Below are 21,603 nucleotides of genomic sequence, written 5' to 3' on the forward strand. Positions count from 1 at the left end.
GTATGGGCGCGGCCATTTTGTGGTGGTCCTCAGCAGAAGAACGGAGACGCCGGGACCAGCGAAATAGGTAAGCCTGCGGGGGGATTGGGGGGGTTTGAATGGGCGGTGGGGGGCGCCCCCCCTAACGGCGCGCGGGGGGGCGCCCAAAACGTAGCTACGCCGCTGGCCTAGGGCACCTGGAACCATTAATCAGGCCCTGTGCATCCAAAGTCATCAGGGACAAGCCCCAGAGTGCAAACATCAATTCTGCATTGAAGTAGCCCGAAAATACTACGTTTGCATACGAAAACAGATGTTTGCTTCAGATATCCGTCCTGGATACATTCAGTGTTTACATAATATTTGCCGGAACGCTCCCCAAACCCGGTGTTTTCAGGGGCTACAAGATTGCACATGTGCATTTGGGGACAGTGTATTTTATACTGCGCATCTCTGAACGCAAAACCAAGGGTGAAAGTCTCCAGAACTAACAAACAATTCCGCAGCTCACAGCTGTATCATAAATACCTCCTACCGAGCGCAGAATTATTTAGAAAATATTCATATGCAATAAAAATGCCATGTAATGGAAAGTAACAAGCTCAGCTGACCATATAAATATGCCAAGCAAGGTTTACAAGGAACTGAGACAGAAATTACTGCTAACTTTGGGGGGGAGAAAAAGCCACAGTTACTGGCACGGATTTCACTTCTTCTTCCTATAATAAATACAGAGTTTCATAGAAAGTCAAAACGGAAAAGCTTTGCCGAGAAAACCGAACTACCTGGCACGCAACAAAACAGCTGGCCATTTCCTATTCTGTACAAATCAGGGGGGCAAGTGGCAACCAGGCCCCTTAGTGTAATATGGGCACTACTACGTGATGCAAGAGTACAGCTGGTCTGTTATTGTATTGTAGCTATCTATTCCAGCATGCTGATGTTCCAACTAACCCGCATTCTTGTCCCATTGATTGTATTACATTATTTTAATGCTGCAATCTGGATATCAACTATGGCAAATATAGGCCCTTATTCTGGTTGGTGCGTAATGTCCGCGTGCGGTCGGTCCGCCGATGTTTAGTGTCTGCACATGTGCAGAGGCGTCTATGCGCATGTGCGAACGGGACGCACGTCCAAATTCCGCATGAAATGTGTACACTACGAACAGGGGGTGGAGAGGGGCGTGAAGGGCTGTTTGGGCTCATTAACATATGCATACGCCCCGCGTTTCATGGGCGTTCCCATGAAAATGCTGGGCGTACGTATGGTAATGCGGTCGTGACGCACGTGCAGGGGGCGGACATATGACATCGCCGGATGTCAGCTGCCCGCCCAGATCCCTGCTTTTGCACGGAGAAATGCCCGTGTGGAGCTGGGGGACCGCTCCTGCGACCATCGAATGATGGGGGAGGTTCCCTGAGATGGAGGAGGTGTATTCATGAGAAATACACTTGCGGTCCGTTCGGACAGCTTCTTACCGCATTCGGACGGAGTGAGCGATCCGTACGAAAGGCGGGGTTTAGGACGCACGGTGCTGGCCACATATTCGACTCCGTCCGCACAGACCAGAATAAGGCCCATAGTCATTTATAATAGTGGTTCTCAATCTTGGTCCTCAAGTACCCCCAACAGTGCATGTTTTCCAGGTCACCTGGCAGGTGCACGGGTTGGGATCATTTGGTCTACAGCATGATGGTCGACAGTCATTAGGTCGACACCATTAGGTAGACATGGGAAAAGTTCGACATGGGTCTAGGTCGACATTGTTATAGGTCAAAAGGTCATTAGTTCGACAGGTCGTTAGTTTGACGGGTCATTAGTTCGACCGTGTCTAGGTCGACAGTCAAAAGGTCGACATGGGGTTTTTCACTGTTTTTTTTTTACCTGAATGTCAACACAGTCGACATGGACACAGTTTAAAGTGCACCGCATCCCATCGCGTCGCTCGCTGCACTCGCAATGCATCGGGCACTATTTTATTCTCCCGCCACGCCCTAGTGGATGGTAGGACATCAACAACAAAAAATACCTATGGATTTCAGACCGCGCCTTTAGACTGCAGCACAGTGTTCACCTAGGGTTACCAATCCTATAAAGCAATATAGTTGTACAAGCAGGGCTGGCAACAGAAATCTTGGGGCCCCATACACTAATATCTGTGTAACTTCCCCAGTTATGGTAAGGAGCAGGAAGGGAGTAGTGGTGCAGAGCATGGAAGGAGGGTGGGAGCATACTTGCCGGCTTTGGCATACTCCTTTCCGGGAGAAGCCCGGAGAGGAGTGAAAGGGGGCGGGTAGAGGCTTCGTTTTGGGGCGGGGCACGGGTGATGTCATCAAGCCCCGCCCCCATGACGGGCTGAAGCCTCAATTTGCGGGTCCGTGGGTGGGGGGAGGGGCTAAAAATGACACGAAATGCCGCAAATTGCGTCATTTAGCCCCGCCCCCTCCCCGCGGACCCGCGAAAGTCATAGTTTTTAGACCGCGGGGAGAGGGGGAGCCGGGGCTGTAGGGAAATGCGGGAGACTTGCCCCCCTTCCCGGGGGACCGGGAGGGGGACCCGATTTGCGGGACCCTCCCGGCCATTCCGGGAGGGTAGGCAAGTATGGGTGGGAGTAGTGATGCGGTGTAAGGGAGGGATGATGGGAGTAGTGGTATGGAGCAGATATGGAGGGTGGTATTAGTGTTGCAGAGCAGAGAGGGAGTTTTTTGCAGAGCAGGAAGGGAGTTTTTTGCAGAGCAGCGAGGGAGTTGTGCGGAGCAGGGAGGGATGGTGGAAGCTGTGATGTGGAGCAGGGAGGGTGGGAGTACTACACCAGGGGATCTTTATTGATGTTGCTCCAAATAAAAAATAAGGCTTAACCCCACTAGCACGCTGCATGATGCGGCCATGCCTGGCTCTCTCTGAGATGAGAAGAATCTCTGCAGGACCACAGCAGGCAGCAGCAGCCTGGCAGGACTCCGAAAGCAGCCACAGTGCGGAACACAGATTAGGTGTGCCGCGCATGCGCAGTAAGATCCTTGCGGTGTGCAGTGCAGCCAGGAGACAGCCGAGCGCTGAGCGGCGGTGACCTGGATGGTGGACACTGTGAGTGTCAATCACCGCTGCGGCAGCTGGAAGGAAAGACCCGGGGGCGGCGGCGCGCACAGGCACAAGTCACAGTGAGTCGGCCGGAGCTGAGCCAGCACAGACACCAACGGGGGTAACACACAGACAGGCCCTGCCCAGGCTCTGGGGCCCTTCAGATTGCCGGGGCCCGTCGCACATGTCCCCCTTGACCCCCCTGTCACCGGCCCTGTGTACAAGGTGGTGAAGAACTGTTGCGCTGTCTTTAATAATGTGAATGGTTCCTCATCCTCTTCTCACACATTCATCGGTACCCCGAGAATTTGACCAGAATGAAACAGGGAGAAACGGGTCAGAGACAGATATTCACAGAATGTCCATAAATGGAGTATTCAATCTGTTACACTGACCTGTTCACCGTGCCCGATGTGCATATAAAGGTATCTTTCGTCCTTGGACCCTGGGACCTCCCACTGGATGTGTAAAGATCAAACGTATCCAGGCTTGTCCACAGATAAAAATGTATTTTCCACAAACAATGTCCAGGCAGACGATTTCAAATGATAAAATCACAGCATTCAAAGCAAAAATAAGAACTTGTAAAATATCAAACTGAGTCACTGGGTGAACCCAAAACACCGCCTCAACTCACCCGGGTACCGACATTGAGATGGGTATACCACATGGATGGAATCCTGGTGGTGGGTCCCAGGATCAGTAGATGGTAGTTCCTCCTTACCAACGCGTTTCGGGCCTTAAAGTAGTTGACAACCACTGCATTATAAGACGGAAATCTCTGCAGTTCTGCTAAATTCAGTGCAAGTTCAATATATCTAATTCCCTCTGTGAAAAGAAAGATTATACCCACCTGGCACTCTGCCTACGCCTGCTACTGTTGTAAGCAGCTGGTACCGTCCGTGCATGGCTGCTCGGCTTGGGGCGGGCAGATGACATCACATGACGCCTCCAATTTGGACAATATGCAGCAGAACAAAGGCTACATCTCTGCTGCGATCAGTGGAAGTCATACGATGGTCAGTGTACACATCCAGTGTTATGAGGGGATCCGGCCAGCAGAGGGGGGCCTGAATTACCCCCAGTATGTATTGTAAAAAAGGTGATGTTGTGCTAATATTAAATGGTGTCGCAAGATTGTGCAATACAACCCCGAAGGATCTATGTTTATCCGGACTTATTATAGGAACCAGTGATCTGGAGGCACCAATTGTGCTGACTGCTAAATAATGACTTTGCAAGATTTCCTTGGCCAGTGGTCGGCCATATTGTGTCATGATTAGCTGGGAAAAAAACAAAACGGTACTTGTTTCCTAGCACGGCGCCCGTCGTATGACATCGTGTACCACTAATTAAGGTATGTGATGGCATACGATGGGACCCGATTTTCGGGTCCTAAGACCCGACTGTACAATTTTAACATCGCGTTGCATCGCATGCCATTAGAATGGCATGCGATGCGATCAGACCCGATTTTTAATTGTACCGGCACCCTGATGGGTGATTAATATGTTAAATACACCCCCATTGTTAACGCCACCCCCACTATCAACGGCAACGCCAAGCGTGGCGAGTGCAGCGAGCCCGCGAGGGTCGGCAGTACGCGTCCTCCGACCTTTTCATACCCCCACTCTCCACGTCGGACGTGGAATTAACTTTAGATAGTGTGGCGAGTGCAGCGAGCCACCGAGCCCGAAGCGTGGCGAGTGCAGCGGAATACATGTGAAGTAATCCGCAACCCCTTGTGGGGCTCGCTGCGCTCGCCACACTTCGGGCTTGGTGGCACGATGCGATGCGATCAGATCGACCCGATGGCATAAGATAAAAATCGTGGGCGCCGTGCTAGGAAACAAGTACCCAAAAAACTTTGAAAGAGGACAAAATGGAAGAACTGCCCATAGCAACCAGTATAATCCTAGGTACCCTTTATCATGTACACTGCATTCTATACAATGACAGCTACAATGTGATTGGACATATTTAAATATACACTATATGGACAAGAGTATTTGGACGGGTGTGGATCATTAGGTCACGGTCACCAGCATGTTGGTCGACATTAATTAGGTCGACATGAGTCTAGGTCGACATGCAGGAAGGTCTACATGAGTATAGGTTGACATGAGTTAGGTCGACAGTCAATAGGTCGACATGGGTTTTTTCTATAAAAAAAATTGTCCCAAATGTTGACACAGTCGACATGGACATTGAAACGTAGCACCGTGTCCCCTCGCTACACTCGGCACACTATATTATTCTCCCACCACGCCCTAGTGGAGTGTAGGGCATGGAATACCACCTGTCGGCACATGTCGGCTCACAAAAAAGACATAATAGCACCAGTAAGGCACTTTCTAAGCTCACAATCTCCCACTTCATGGTAAGGTTCCTGTCTCTTCCTCCTGGCAGCTGCTCTCTGGTCCATTGCAATGTTTGAGGACTCAGATCCACACATACAGTAAATGTGGTATAAGAAGCTGGTACACTGGCCATGTGCAGCAGCTCCGCACTGTCCCCTACACTGCATGATGTGGTGGCAGCTCTATTGATCATATTATATACCAGTGCTATTGTCATAATTTAAGGCACTTACCAAGAGGAGGGGGGTTTCCGGGCAACCAGAAACCCCCCCTGCATTTGCCTATGGGGATGGCTGTTATGGCAGGTGCTTCATCTGGCATGGGTGACCCCTGGTATGTTAGAAAACACCGTACTTCCAGTCAGATGTAGGCACGTGCTTAGTTACAGATGTATGGTTCATCTCAGGAATACGCAGGCTATGAATGATATTATAATTGCTGGCTCAGTGATTCTCATAGTGCCACCAGTACTGAGACAGAAGGACCTACCATCAGCAGTAATAATGCTGAGCCGCTTCATCTCTGGGACATATAAAGAAGAGTTGCTTCCTATAAAGGATTCACATCAACTTTTATACTCCACGCGGAACATCGCCACATGCTGAGCCATGATCGTGTATGTGATCTTCCTAGTAGGTGAGTATCTATAACCACGAATCCCAGCATTTGGGTGTGAGGGGATGTGTACGCTCAAAAAGGCCCGCAAACAGGTGTAGGCAAGGAGCACACAGTAAGGAGCAGGTATAACAATGAGTGATTCGCTTGTTAACACTCATTATGAAAGATAAATGGTTTTCCAGCCAATAAGCTCCCATCTGTCACACGTTTGAAAAATGTCAGGAGCTGATTGGCCGAGCACCATTTGTCATTCGTAATGAGTGATCACAAGAATATCCCTCATTTAATCTGCCCCTAAGTATATACTATATAGCCACATGTTGTAATGCTGTTACAGGTTATTATTTACACACTTCATCATATGTACTATTACACCCAACACAACACTAACGAAGCTCCTTAATTGCTGGTCAATTACGTGTGCAATGCTGAATATCTGCTCTTTTATTGTAGGTTCCCTGGTTGGCGTTGCAGGTTCAGGTAGGTGCGATACAGGGGTGGTTGTAAAAACAACCCCAATGAGCGCTGTGATGGGTTGTGGTGTGGAGCTGCTACCAACAAAGGGATTGAGGGTCCCTTTAAAGAAAGAACAAAAATACACAAAAAAAGGTAGCGCTAAAGAATATTAAAATATAACAAATTTAATATTTAAAGTGCACATATAATTGAAGAATAAAATAATTGCACCAGCACCTCATAAATGGCTATCTACAGCAGGGTCCATTCCTTGTAAGAAAAGTCTCCTTTAATAAGGAAATAGAAGGTAAATTACCGCAAATTAGTCCAAAAGTGGATTGCATATCTGCAGTGTCCATCAGTTGGTAGTAGGGAGATTAACTCCAGAGTTCCATATAAGCGGTTTCCTTAGGAGATGTAATAAAGTTCCGGTGGCGGCTGGTCTGGATCCTGGGGTGGTAGATGAGGAGCAATCCACTTTTGGACTACTTTGCGGTAAATTACCTTCAATTTCCTTATTAAAGGAGACTTTTCTTTCCGGATAACAGGCGGAATACTAGGAATGGACCCTGCTGTAGATAGCCATTTATGAGGTGCTGGTGCAATTATTTTATTCTTCAATTATATTTGCACTTTAAATATTACATTTGTTATATTTTAATATTGTTTAGCGCTACCTTTTTTTGTGTATTCAGGTAGGTGAGAGGATTTAATGTTACGGTGTATATATTATTTAACCCTTTGAGGGCCAACGTGGCTGCTAGTGATCCTCAAAATATCCCCGTGAAATGTAATCGTCGCAAAAGATCGACTGTTCTTTTTCTATAAATACAAATACAGCCAGGTCAATTCATTCAAGATTAGTTAAATACTGCACCCAATAAAAGTACAGTCGCTGTGAGCGGCGCTGGCATTTTTCTCCACCCCACCCCCCAGTCCCTATGTTCGCAGCTCCCTCTCTCCATATCCAGCAAGCCTGAAACAGATCAGTGTCCCTGCAAAAATAGTTTTCGCTTTCTGTTAGGTTAGCGCAGAAAGAAGTACTTTGGTTAGTCAAGTGGCCTCTAGTGGTCTGTGGCAGTACTAGTTGCAGCCAGCATTCACCACATAGGAATAAATTTTTGCTTGCATGCCTACCCACACAACTCGTTCTTGGGCAACCTAATCGCGTCATCCATACATCTATAATTAGTACCATTTTGATTCGTGCACCTATGCTCAAACCTGGATATTCTTAAAACATGCACAGATGGGTGATTGATGCTTGAGGACTGGTGTAGGTAATGAATTGTGCACAGACCAGAGATGTAACTAGATATTTTTGTGCCCTGAGCTAGAAAAAAAACATTGGGGCACCCTCCATATTTTTCAATCAGGGACATAAAATGAGCCCATGTCCTTCTATACTGCAGTGAGACACCTTACTCATTGAGCTATTTGCTTCTGTATAGGAAGTACTGTTTGAAATGATTGCCTTAAATAAGGGAGTGTGTGACTGAAGGAGCTTAGGGAGGGGGTGATGGGGTGATGGGGGTGGCCAAGTGATACCGGGGATTAAAGAGGAGAATGTTGTAAGGTAGGTTAATTAAAAAAGAAAATTGATTGGTGCGGCAGAACCGCGACCCATGTCTTGCGGTGCCTTTTGCATTGGCAACTGTCGCACACCCCTAGTGGGATATGGTCACTAGGTCGACATTATGAAGGTTGGTGGGTGTCAAACTCATGGCCCTCTAGCTGTTGTGGAACTACACGTCCCAGCATGCCCTGCCACAGATTTTATATAATGGATTGCCAAAATTGTGGCACGGCATGCTAGGACGTGTAGTTCCAAAACAGCTGGAGGGACATAACTTTGACACCACTGACTTAGACTATCAACCTTCCCATTGTCGACCTAATGCTTGTGTTGACCTTCCGACCTGTTTCAGGTGTCGACGTAAGCCCCGTCGACCTTCACTGCATTGACCCTATGACCCGTACCCACCTTAGTTACTGGCCCGGCACAGTCACTAACATTCTGTTTCTTTTCAGATGAATCACCGAAGATCAGACTCATCAGCGGAAAGAATAATTGCAGCGGGAGACTGGAGATCAACCACAATGGGGAATGGGCCGCTGTGTGTAGTCATAACTGGGATAGACTGGACACCAAAGTGGTGTGTCGGCAGCTGAAATGTGGTTCCCCAATACTTGCCAAGCACTGCGGTCAGCAACATAAAGGAAGCGGCGCGATCTGGCGGAACGCGGTGCAGTGCACAGGTGATGAGCAGTCGCTGTCGGACTGCCAAGTAACTCCGATAGAGGGGCACAGGTGTAACCACCGGGAGGATGTCTGGGTGAATTGCAGAGGTACGGAATTACTCATCATTGCCGCGTGTCCGTGGTTACGTTTGTCTATACAGCAAGCCGCAGTCTGCCTGAGATCATTCCAAACTCACTAGAGAAGCAACCAATCAGCTTCTGTCATAGACTCAACTGTAGGGTAATTCAGTAAGGATCTCAAAAGCAAAATCATGGGTGCGTTGCAGATGGGGCAGATGTAAAATGTGCAGAGAGAGTTAGATTTGGGTGGGTTATATTGTTTCTGATCAGGGTAAATACTGGCTGCTTTACTTTTACACTGCAATTTTGATTTCAGTTTTAGACCACACCCCACCCAAATCTAGTGTGGGTCACACTAGGATCCAAGTGTGACTGCTGCTCTTCCAACAGAGCTCTGAAGTGCACCCGCTGCATATTTAATAGCTGGCACCCACTGGTGACTGCTCCTGCCGATGGCTGAATCTCCTAGCCACCACACCCATGTAGGGATGGCCATCGACCATCGATGATTCAAAATCATTGACGGTTTATGGCCGATGATGAATACTTTTGCCATCGATGGGGGAGAACCAGAAGGTTTCCCTACATCGATGGCACAGCAGAAACAATGTTTCTTTTTTTCTTTTTCTTTAAGGTGCCCGGAAGCCTCGCCCCCACATTCTGATTGGCCTTTGAGCCAGTCAGTCAAAGAGAATGGATGACCATGAATAGCTAAAACAATTGATGGTTGTCCAGCACCTAGTTTATAACTATCGATGACTAGTTGCAGAGTTGCCATCGATGGCAACCATCAATGGCAACTTCACCGATGGCCATCACTACACCCATGTCACACAGAGTAGCTGTAGCCCTGTATATTCTCGGTAGATGGCTGAGAGTGTTATCCATATAATATGTAAGAACACACATTCACCCCAGTGAAACACACCTAAAGAAATATTATACCAGAGATTCTATACCATCGTCTTCCTTCATTTCCTTGTATACACAAGACAAAAGGGATTAAAAATAAATAAAATTCCTTTTATCAAATCACATCCCCGGACCGTTGGCTTCTGTAGAAACTCTTCTTCCCCCAGATGTAGCTGCACCACAGTCTCTCAGTTGAACCATGACACATTTCTATGCCGTAATCTAAACCTTTCAACTAACAAGACGCCCAGGAGCCAACACCAGCCTCCTGCTGCTCATGTAGACATCACTGGGAGAAAGGGGAACGATGTGGAAAGTAAACTCTGGGGAATGTTTTCTAAGCGCGGACGTTGCAAAGAATCCACTAATATATCGTTATCACATATCGGGGGTCATTCAGGCCTGATCACACGGCTGCAAATTTGCACAGTGGCTGTTTATCGAAAGGATGCATAACTCCCAACTGTCCCGCTTTCCGCAGGAACGTCCCATTTTTTCGGGGATGTTCCAGCGTCAAGGTGATTGACAGGAAGTAGGAGTCATGGGAGTTTTAAAGATTTTCATGCGGCTGCGAAGAGATTTGCAGCTGTGCACATCTATTTGATCACATTCATTTGAAAAGTGGAATATCACTCTAGCACAGGGCTGGGCAACACCGGCCCTCCAGATGTTGATGAACTACACATCCCAGGATGTTTTGCATTAGTTTTGCTATGTGGCCATGCTGAAACTGATGCAAGGCATGCTGGGATGTGTAGTTCCTTAACATCTGGAGGGCCAGTGTTGCCCAGCCCTGCTCTAGCATCTGCCTGATCGCTGCCCGCTGCAAATTCGCGGCTGTGCGATTAGATCTGAATAAGCCCCCTTAGTCCTTACAGATTTGCTGCAACTGTAGTAGGTATCAGAGATGTGCGCAGCGTCTCGTGTTTACGTTTTAGGTTGTAATTTCATCATCGTGTTTTGGTTTGACAAAACTACCCTCGGGTGTTTTGGTTTGGAATTCAAATTTAAAACCCAAAACTTTGGTTCTGGAGTTCTTGAAAACATAATAAAAACAGCTAAAATCATATCATTTTTGCACTCCCAAAAAATTCCTGAAAATCCGGTGTTAAAATCTGAATTCCGAACCACAGGAAGATCTATATGGGAGATCCGAACTGAACCCCGGGCTCGATTCTGTACTTCGCCTCAAAATTTGGGTGGGTTTGGATTTCTAAAGAACTGTAATACAGAGGAGGGGTGCTTTAGTACTTGACCTGTGGGGAATTTGGCTTATTCAATATTTGTCATGTATAATACTATAGAAAATAAACAGACATAATCTTTCAATTTCCTTAAAGAATACTCAAGGAAATAATATTTTCCAATAGGATATAATATCAAAATAGGCTTTTGCCTTGCTACAAGAAATTATTTTTATCATCAGTCAGAAACAAAACTGGATTGTCCATTGCTGTCCCCGCTGATCAGATACTTTTCCTCTTTACACAGAACCTTTTCAAGTCAGATTGGTTGACGGTCCCAGTAGATGTGCTGGAAGGCTGGAGGTCTATTACGGTGGCCAATGGGGAAGTGTTTGCGATGACCTCTGGGATAGCAACGACGCCGACGTGACATGTCGGCAACTGCAGTGCGGATCCCACCAGCCACACACCGGACGGAGGAAACGGTTTGGCCAATCAAAAGGGCCGATTTGGCTGGATGATGTGCAATGTGATGGAGATGAACCGTCGCTGGATAAGTGTAATCACCGCGTGTGGGCATATAACGACTGCACCCATGAAGAGGATGTCAGCGTGTACTGCACAGGTATGTGAGCTTGTCTGCTGCCCACATGGGCTAATCCAGATGTCATGTTATGCGCACTCTCGGGACACAATCAGGGAGGAGAAGCAGGTGGGCAAAATAATAACACAATTAGGCCACACCCACATGGGGGAATGCCCTGATTGGACCCTGGCCCTTATTCAGATCTGATCGCAGTACAAATTTGTTCTCAAAATGGGCAAAACCATGTGCACCGCAGGTGGGGCAGATGTAACATGTATAGACAGAGTTAGATTTGTTATTTGGGGGGGGAAAGGGGATTTTGGGAAGGTGCCGGTGCACAGGTTACTAACACAATTAGAAATGTATAAAGATACAAATATGTATATTCCACAATATTAGTAATAGGGTGCTGTATTGGTCAATATAATACAATGGCAGGTGGAGGTGCTCCCCTGAGAGTAAACACAGTACTGGAAAAAGAGAAAAGAGAAGTACTCTCTGTTTGTGGGGGCACTACTTTTGAAATTTTAAGGCGCCTATTGGATTATTGAGATTAACCTTTACTTAAACATAATTCTAATTACCCCTAGAAATAATTCACACTGACACCTTATGCTAAAATAACCACGCGGACAACAACTGCATAAGTTTAAAGGTCAACAGTATTTATTGTTGGATGACCCTATTGAAAAGGGATGGCCAGGAGAGCGCTTGGAGACCAGCTAAGTCACCAACGTTTAACAATGGCGGCGACTGCAACGCCCCAACTTGTAAAACCAGGGCGATGAGCCGCCCCCATTGCGTTCAAAGCACAGCCCGCACTGTGACGGTCTTACCCCACCTCCTATTGCATGGTGAGGACAGTTCTAGCAAGTGGCCAACGTCCCCCCTCGGGGGCAGGACTCACCAGCCTTCCTGGCAGAGGGTGGCAATACCGCACAGTGACCTCCTGTACCTCAAACTTGACTGCTGGTCGAGAGCGCCCTCCCGCCGATTTTAATAAATTATGTGAAGCCAAATTTAGTGGCGGCCGGGAGGCCATGTGGTAAGCGCAGCAGGAAAGGGAGGGAGGGTGGGAATCCAGACTCAAAGAGGAAGTGGAAAACCCTGACTACCCCTTATATCACCTGCCTAAGCTACCACCCATTCTGCCCCTGATTGGCTACACCTGACCACAGTGCATTCTGGGGTAAGAGACCTTGTCACTAACTTTATTAAACAATCACAAAATCCTCAGGCTCTTAAATGCCCTCATGCCTAGGCAGCCCTCGCTTAATCTATTTAAAACTTAGCTTTTAATGTAATACAACTTTTTTAAGCATAAAATGGGACATACAAAAACATACTCAACATGAAACACGTAATTTTGTGGACAATATAATGCTGTAATAATATGTAGCATAAATCCACTATTCAATGGTACAATAATCCTCTAAGTAAAGTAGAGATGATGGCTTGTTTTCCAAATCTCAAAATATTATTTTCAGATTTGGAAAACAAGCCACTTTTCTGGGAAGTAGATGTATAGAATACAGATTTCTTTGCTATAATTGGTGAAGGAAGTAACATACTCTGTATCCGTTGCTAATGGTTACTACCAGAATAACCAAAGCTAAGCATCTCTACTTTACTTAGAGGATTATTGTACCATTGAATAGTGGATTTATGCTACATATTATTACAGCATTATATTGTCCACAAAATTACGTGTTTCATGTTGAGTATGTTTTTGTATGTCCCATTTTATGCTTAAAAAAGTTGTATTACATTAAAAGCTAAGTTTTAAATAAAATTTCAAAAGTAGTGCCCCCACAAACAGAGAGTACTTCTCTTTTCTCTTTTTCCATAGTTAGATTTGTGCAAGTTATTTTGTTTCTGTGCAGGGTAAATACTGGCTGCATTATTCTTACACCGCAATTTAGATTTCAGTTTAAACACTCCCCACTGAAATTGAATCTCTCTGCACATGTTACATCTGCCCCACCTGCAGTGCACATGGTTTTGCCCATTTTGAGAACAAATTTGTACTGCGATCAGATCTGAATAAGGGCCCATATTTGTATAGGGACGTGGCTGAAGAATGTTTTTCCTGGAATTTACATAATTAGACCCCCACGCCTTAAGCAAGAACTGTGGATTCATTGTATTTATTTCCCCTTTCTGTGTACTTCCCTAGGAAGTGGTCTGAATGTGGGATGGGTGTCCACTTTTTTTCAGTGGTCCAGGGGACTACCCAAAATATTGGGGGTCTCCTGAAGAAACTGGGAGAGTAAGCACATATGAAACAAGTCCATGTCTATTTAAGGATAGCAGAGGTAATGTGCATAATTTTTAGCATGCTTATTTAGTTTTATATTATGATGACAACTGTACTCACTGTTATATGTACACTGGTGATGGAGCGGAGCTTGAGCAGAGTTGGGTTTCATCTAGCTCAACAGTGCTGCAAACAGATAGCAGTGCTTTATATGCAGGTAACGTCTGTCTTCCAGAAGTTACCAACAGTCTCAAGATGGCTCCCACACATGCTCAGTAGAAGTCTTGGTGGCCATTTTGGAATAGGGCATGAAGTCTCGCTGGAGAACAGGAAGACTGGAGTATGCACAACAGTAGACTCCCCAACAAGTTCAACACTGCTGACAGCATAAATTAAGAAGGAAGTCTCAGAGCAGATAATTTTTTACCTGATGGTGGTATCTGGTCGATAGGGGGACAGTCAATAGGTTGACACCATATTTTGGACATTCACAACATAGACAAAAGTCAACACTGGCAAAATGTTGACATGGCAATGGCCGACACATAAAAAAGAGGACATGAGTTTTTTTGTTTTTTTTAAAGTTTTCTTTTTTTTTTTCTTTTTTTTTTTATACTTTACCATTGAAGTGGACTTTGATTGGAAATGTGAAAGTGTAGTGAGGCACTGAGCCTGAAGCCTGGCAATGCGAGGGTGCGCGTACACCAAAAAAGTGGAAAAAACATGTCTACCTTTCAACTTTTTTATTATGGCCCTGTCGACCTTTCTCATGTCGACCTTTTTACCCTATCGTCATTTTTACCCTGTATTGCATGTCGACCTTTTAGGGTAGACCTACTGACATTGTCTATCTAATAATCTGCACCCTTCATGTGTCCACCATTTCAATTTCGACCTTTTATTTGTGTAAAACTTGTATCTATGTCAACCTTGTCCATATTGTCCATTTGGTGTCGACCTATTGACTGTCGACACTTCATACCATAACCGGAAGGGGTTGTGTTGGAGAGTGTTGGTCATGTTGGAGAGTCTGTATTTTGCTCTTAGTCCAGGAAACAAAATGGCCGCCTCCGATGTTCACCTCAGAGCGGTCACTTGTATAATGTGTATTCTCATGAGCATTGCTTTCGGTAATAAGAATAAACTGGCTGCCCTGCACTGTGTGTACACAATGACAGAGATTAGAAATATCTTCAGCTGGGAATTGATTTGTCCCCTTGCGCGAGGCAGAAATCATCATAAAAGCTCAGACATTCTTTCCAGATTTCTTAAGAAAGGGCCGACATATTTTAACATTGCTAAACTAAGTTACGTAATGTTGAGGTATACGGTCGTATTATGACCACACTAAGGTCGACAGTCATTAGGTCGACACCGTTGTGTCGACATGAAACTAGGTCGACAGGGTTCTAGGTCAACATGGTTAAAGGTCGATAGGTGTCTCGGTCGACATAAGACAAGGTCAACATGGGTTTAGGTCGACATAGCGTTAGGTCGACATGGGTTAGGTCAACATGGGTTTTTTCACAGTTTTTTGAGCCGACGTGCGACAGGCGGTATTTCATGCCCTACCATCCACTAGGGCATGGTGGGAGAAAAAAATAGTGCCTGAAGCATTACGAGTGATGCGAGGGGCTGCGGTTGACTTCCAACTGTGTCCATGTCGACTGTGTCGACATTTGGGTAAAAAAACTGTGAAAAAAACCATGTCGACCTTGCGATCTGTCGACCTGTCGACCTAACCCATGTCGACCTAACGCTATGTCGACCTAAACCCATGCCGACCTTGTCCCATGTCGACCTATACACCTGTCGACCTTCAACCATGTCGACCTAGAACCCTGTCGACCTAGTTGCATGTCGACCCAATGGTCGACACCTTTAAAAAAAAAAAGCCTACAATGGCCCGGGACTCCCCATTTTTGAGATATATTTCCATGCAACACAATTAATACATATTTCATTGTGGCATACACCTGTGGGCAATAAAACATGGGTGACTTTGGAATCAGACCTCATACTTCTACCTTCAATTATATATCTCCCTTGGCTCCCCCCAAAGCTGAGGCCACCTTCCATTGGGGAAGTCCCTTGTGTGCAAGCTATTTTGCAGACATGGGATAAACTTGATAAAAAATTAAATCTATCATCCTATCCCTCACCGCTGACCCCGCTTTGGAAACATCCAGACTTCCCGCTAGGGAACATTAAATAATATTCAGCCCCCTGGATTTCAGCTGGTATTGATAGAATATGACATATTAGAGGCAAATTTTCTCCTCCTGACTTCAAATCACTTTGTGAACGACATAACCTTTCTATATATACCTATATACCTTTAATTTTGCTAATATGAAAAGTGTAATGCTGGGTACACACCAAAACGATTTGGATTGGATGCAAATCGTATGCAAATTGTATGCAAATCGGATCGTACAATTTGCATACGATTTACATACAATCTGATCCCCTCTGTATTCAGATGAATGGATCTTTTACAGATCCTACCTGCAGCAGGTAGGATCGGATTCGGATCCAATTTAGATCCAACCAAACGATTTTGACCAAATCTGCATCCAATCTGCATCCAATCAGTCTGAATTGGATCCAGATTGATGGGTTGTGCCAAAATCATTTTGGTGTGTACCCAGCATTAGTTTCATAAGCTCTATCAACAAAACAGATACATTTAGAAACCCCACACCATTTGAACGACATTGTATTTACAGTTCTGGTTGCAAGGGATCTATATCCACATTGTACTCACTGACCGTCCCACAGAACCCAGTGACTAAAGAAAAACACGAGTTGGCTTGGGAGCGGGACTTGGGTGTAGACCTGGAGGACGAGGACTGGACCGATCTGAGGCAATATATGAGCAAATCCTCAATTAACACCAACATTAGAGAGAACTTCTTTAAAGTTTATTCATGATGGTACATGACCCCTGACAGGATATCTAGGGTTTTTCCAGGCTCCTCAGATTCTTGTTGGTGGGAATACCCCGTGATATCTAAATTTTGCAGTTGGCATAAAAAATAACTGGTCAATCCATTCCTGAAGATCCTCTACTACATAACCTTTCTTAGTAAACCTCTTGATTCCCTATCTAAAGCTCAGAATTCATTGTGCCTTCAATTATTCCAATTATTCCATGCAGCAAAAATACTAATAGCGACTCAATGGAAGCAGTCAGAGGCCCCCTCTTCAAACGCATTGAGGAACAAGACGTGGTATCTTGCACCTGTGGAGTATAGTACATTACGGCCCTCCTAAAGGACCGTGTCAAAAAATTTTGTTCAATTTGGGACTCTTGGTACAAACTGTACCAAAGGCAAATACCTGGCCAGGAGTGAGCTGGTCTCACACCAGACCTATTTCGCCGTGTACAGTGTCTGCCCCTTCCTCTCTCCCTTACCCCCCCCCCTTCTCTTTTTTTTTCACACTCCCTTTTTCCATTATTTTCTAAACTCTTTTTTATATGAATACTACACATGTCTCTGATAAAGATATAATATGATTTTTTTTTCTTTATTATATTTTGTCAAAAATTTGAAAACTAATGGGCATATTTGTAAGGCTATTATTCCTTGGCCAGTTACTGGTCTATATGTTTTGTTGGTTTCTTTACATTAATATAATGTACTGGTCTTTTTGTTGTTATTGCCTTTGGCTATTCCACAGGGTCTCAAAGTCGGTCCTCAGGACCCCACACAGTGCATGTTTTGCAGGTCTCCTCACAGAATCAAATGAAATAATTAGCTCCACCTGTGGATCTTTTAAAATGTTTCAGTCAGTCAGTAATGAGTGCACCTGCTGGGTGACCAGCAAAACCTGGACCATGTGGGGTCCTGAGGACCGAGTTTGAGAATCACTGGGCTAGTCTAATAAAATATACTTAAAAAAAAACAAAAAATCTATAATTTCTAAATATTTTGAAGAATTTCGAAGCCGGGGTGTGTTGCTAGTGTGACATAGACCACCAGTCCTATCTGGTGAGGTAACTGCAGACACTTCATTACAGGAGTTCTCAGGAAACGATGCATTGTGCAAATGATGCCATAACATGGAAGGGCAAGTCAAGTATTTTACTGTGCTAGGATCCAGTGGCGTAACTATAGCACCGCAGCCCCCACGGTCGCGGGGGGGGGGGGCGCTGTGCATATGGGGGCGTCGGGGGGGGGCTGCGGTGCTATAGTAATCCCCCCGATAAAATGGCCGCCCCATAAAGCAGACTGTTCTCTGAAACTGTCTGCGGCATGGGGGCGGCCATTTTATCGTGGTCCGTCAGCATAGAATTTATTGAAGCCAGGAGGGGAGCCGGGACGCGCGGACAGGTAAGCATGCGGCAATGGGGGAGGGGGCACGGGGGGCACGCCAGGCGGGCGGGGAGGGGGGGCGCACCCCCCCATTAACGGCGGGGGGGGGCCCAAACAAAGCTACGCCGCTGCTAGGATCCTTGGAAAGCTGTGGTTCTACAACAACGTTAAATTAACCCTTAAGACCCAGAACAGGTCTTGACGAGGAAGCTGAAGACAATTCGAGAGATTAATTAGCTCAGATAAAATGCTGCAATAAATCATAACCTACATTTTCATTGAGTGATTCGGGACAGTGGAGAGAGACAAACTACCAACCAATCTGCTCCGGTCATTTTTCAAAAACACCATTTAACACATACTTGCCTACGCTTTCCAAATATTAGGTGGCCCTCCCGACCCCCACAGAAGAATGGGTAAGTCTCCAGACTCCCTGACACGGACGACCACTTGGACCACTTGAATCGGCCAATGAGACCATCCTCCCTGAATCTAGTCATTGTAGTCATACCCCCTGCTGCATAATGCCGGTAATCTCAGCATTATATAGTGTCAAACATGGCTACCATTACTGGAGATGCGTTCGGAGCTGAAAAGGGGATGGGGACTTGTTTGGCACTGGCTGTTCTGCTGCAAAAATCACCGGAAAAATGGCAGCCAAAGCCATTTTTGGTGATGCGCACATGCTCAATAGAGGTGTTCCCGTAAAGCTGCCCATGAGCGGTAGACACTGGCGGAGATGGGGGCCCAATCAGAGGCTGCACACGGGCCCCTCCTCTCTTCAAGCACCTCTGAGCCCTGTACATAAGTCTATTTAAGGCCCATCATACAGAGTTGGACTTATCCATTAGATAGACAAATAGGGCTCAGATTTCTACCTCTGTCTTTCTGTCTTACTGATAAATAATGCAATGGAAAAATAAATTACTACTTCTTTTTTCTTTTATAAATAGAATTAGTGTATGAATAATTAATGTAATTTTATCTTTTACAGGCTGAAGGCAGAACAAGTCTCCATAAAGAAATTATTCCATTGTAACCATGAGTCAATTGTAAGATTAGCTACTGCAAAGACTGATCACACCCTAACTCTGTAATTCTGTATATGCCATCCGAAATCAGGCCCTTCCCCAAAAATATGCATTTATCTATCAGCCATTGGTTACCCATTCATCCCCATGGCCTTATGACACACAAAGGAACATTGGGGCTTGCTCAGAGGTGCATGCAGTGTCAATGTTATAAGCAGTGGGATGATTCTTCTCAGAGGTCCGACGCGCGACCGATGTTTGCGCTTTTGTGCATGAGCAGCAGATGGTATAGACCGGCAGTGAGCGTTTCTATACTCAAGACATTGGCTAAATCATTAGCATATTTTCTTAATTACAATGCAAACGCAAGCCATTGTGTGCACCTCTGAATCAAGCTCATTATGTTTTGGAGGTATCTCCCTTCTCCTGGTGGTAGATAAGATGGAGGCCTATTATGTTTTGGAGGTATCTCCATTCTCCCGGTGGTAGATAAGATGGAAGCCCATTATGTTCTGGAAGTATCTCCTTTTCCTGGTGTTGGATAAGGTGGAGGCCCATTATGTTTTGGAGGTATCTCCCTTCTCCTGGTGGTAGATAAGGCGGAGGCCCATTATGTTTTGGAGGTATCTTTCTTCTCCTTGTGTTGGATAATTAGGAGTCCCACTATGTTTTGGAGGTATCTCCCTTCTCCTGATGTTGGATGAGGAGGCCCATTCAGTTTTGGAGGGATGTCCACTCTCCCGATATTGGATAAAGTGTAGGCCCATTATGTTTTTGAAGTATCTCCTATCTCCCTGTATTGTATAAGGAGGAGGCCCATTATATTTTGGAGATATATCCCAATGTTTGATAAGGAGGAGGCCCATTATGTTTTCGAGGTAACTCCCTTCTTACAATGATAAATAAGGAGGAGGCCCATTATATTTTGGAGATATATCCCAATGTTTGATAAGGAGGAGGCCCATTATGTTTTCGAGGTAACTCCCATCTTACAATGATAAATAAGGAGGAGGCCCATTATATTTTGGAGATATAGCCCAATGTTTGATAAGTAGGAGGCCCATTATGTTTTCGAGGTAACTCCCTTCTTACAATGATAAATAAGGAGTAGGCCCATTATGTTTTGGCGGTATCTCCCTTCTCACAATGTTAAATAAAGAGGAGGCCCATTATGTTCTGGGGGAATTTCCCTTCTACCGGTGTTGGATTTGAAGGAGGCCCATTATGTTTTACAAACAATGCAGAGAGTGTGGTCTGTAAATATGTTTTTCTTTCACAAAATGAAGAGTATCAACAAAGATCATTGTTTTGTTTGAGTTACCCACAAAGGCATGTAATAAGTAATTTGTCACTATTGTCTGAGTTAATCTTTTGTGTTAGAAAGTGGTTTATGAAACCTTATAGACAATTAGAGAAGCTGCCCATGCCATCCAATCAGCTTCTACCTCCCTTATATAAAATGTAGATAAATGATATCTAGAATTTTATTGGTTGCTATGGGCAATGCCTTCACTTGGTTAAATCTCTTCCTAAATCTTTTATTTAGGGGTCCATCTGTTATCCGTAATAACTTTCAGAGAGAGTTTTTTAAACATCAATCAAATAATAAATCAATGCTAACATTAGCCAGTATTGAGGGTTAGGGGAAGGCCGTCCCATTCTCATCTCCTTCATCTGAAATCTGTCCCGTTTACTTCAGATTATATTATTTATCTTTTTTTTATGATCATGAAAAACTTAATACTAAATCGAGTATTATTTTGTAATTTCGCAATAAAGCTTCACATTTCCAGGCACAATGTTGAATGCTCCATTCATTAAAAAGTATGAGAATTGCCCCAGTCCTCGCAAAGTATTTTATGAACCACAAATGATGCTTGAAAATGCAGCCAATCAGCCGGAAGCGATGGATCCTTCTCCTGTCCTACAGCGATACAGGAGCTGTCTAGCAGAGAGCCCCAAACAACCACTGATATACACTGTGCCCGGGGAATGAAGACCACACCAGCTGTCAAAGATGGACAACCACCGGCGGTGTAGCGTTAGCGAGCTGGTTACAACGAGTGAAAGCTGCGGTGTTATTTATGGACATATATTTATTAAAGAATATCCCTCCAAAATTCACAGAGGGGTAAGATATCTGCAATTATCATGTACCATCCAGATATATGTATAAGTGAACAAAGCAGATACTGTAGTGGAGATATCTTCTGCGGTCCCCAGTGGCGTAACTAGAAAGTTTGCGACCGCCTTTTTTTTTACCTAAATGCTCATTGCTAGGGGTTTCATGCTTGTTGCCAGGGGTTACAAAATTGTTGCCAGGGGTTTCATGCTCATAGCCAGGAGTTTCATGCTAGTTTCCAGGGGTTTCTTATTCATTGCCAGTAGGTTACATGGCCATTGCCAGGGGGTTACATGCTCATTGCCAGGGGGGTTACATGCTCATTGCCAGGGGCAATAATATATATATATATATATATATATATATATATCTACCT

At 45.2% G+C, this 21,603-nt stretch overlaps 1 protein-coding gene across 1 annotated transcript; it reads left to right on the top strand.

The window, feature by feature from the left end:
• Nucleotides 1-5,910: 5,910 nt before the first annotated feature.
• Nucleotides 5,911-20,904, top strand: LOC146022487 (CD5 antigen-like). The gene is made up of 5 exons (XM_083155289.1): nt 5,911-6,056; nt 6,492-6,518; nt 8,526-8,843; nt 11,220-11,537; nt 19,069-20,904. The coding sequence occupies exons 1-5, from the start codon at nt 6,029-6,031 to the stop codon at nt 19,071-19,073; spliced, it is 696 nt and encodes a 231-aa protein (XP_083011415.1). The 5' UTR covers nt 5,911-6,028; the 3' UTR covers nt 19,074-20,904.
• Nucleotides 20,905-21,603: the final 699 nt, after the last annotated feature.

The sequence above is a fragment of the Crinia signifera genome, chromosome 1, assembly GCF_055691185.1.
Source record: "Crinia signifera chromosome 1, ASM5569118v1, whole genome shotgun sequence".
NCBI lineage: Eukaryota > Metazoa > Chordata > Amphibia > Anura > Myobatrachidae > Crinia > Crinia signifera.

Bases quoted from the DNA above. Each gene is read 5' to 3' on its own strand.
- LOC146022487 (XM_083155289.1), top strand. From the start codon at position 6,029: ATGATCGTGTATGTGATCTTCCTAGTAG. The intron at 6,057-6,491 runs GTGAGTATCTAT...CTTTTATTGTAG, and splicing joins GTATGTGATCTTCCTAGTAG to GTTCCCTGGTTGGCGTTGCA. The intron at 8,844-11,219 runs GTACGGAATTAC...CTCTTTACACAG, and splicing joins TGTCTGGGTGAATTGCAGAG to AACCTTTTCAAGTCAGATTG.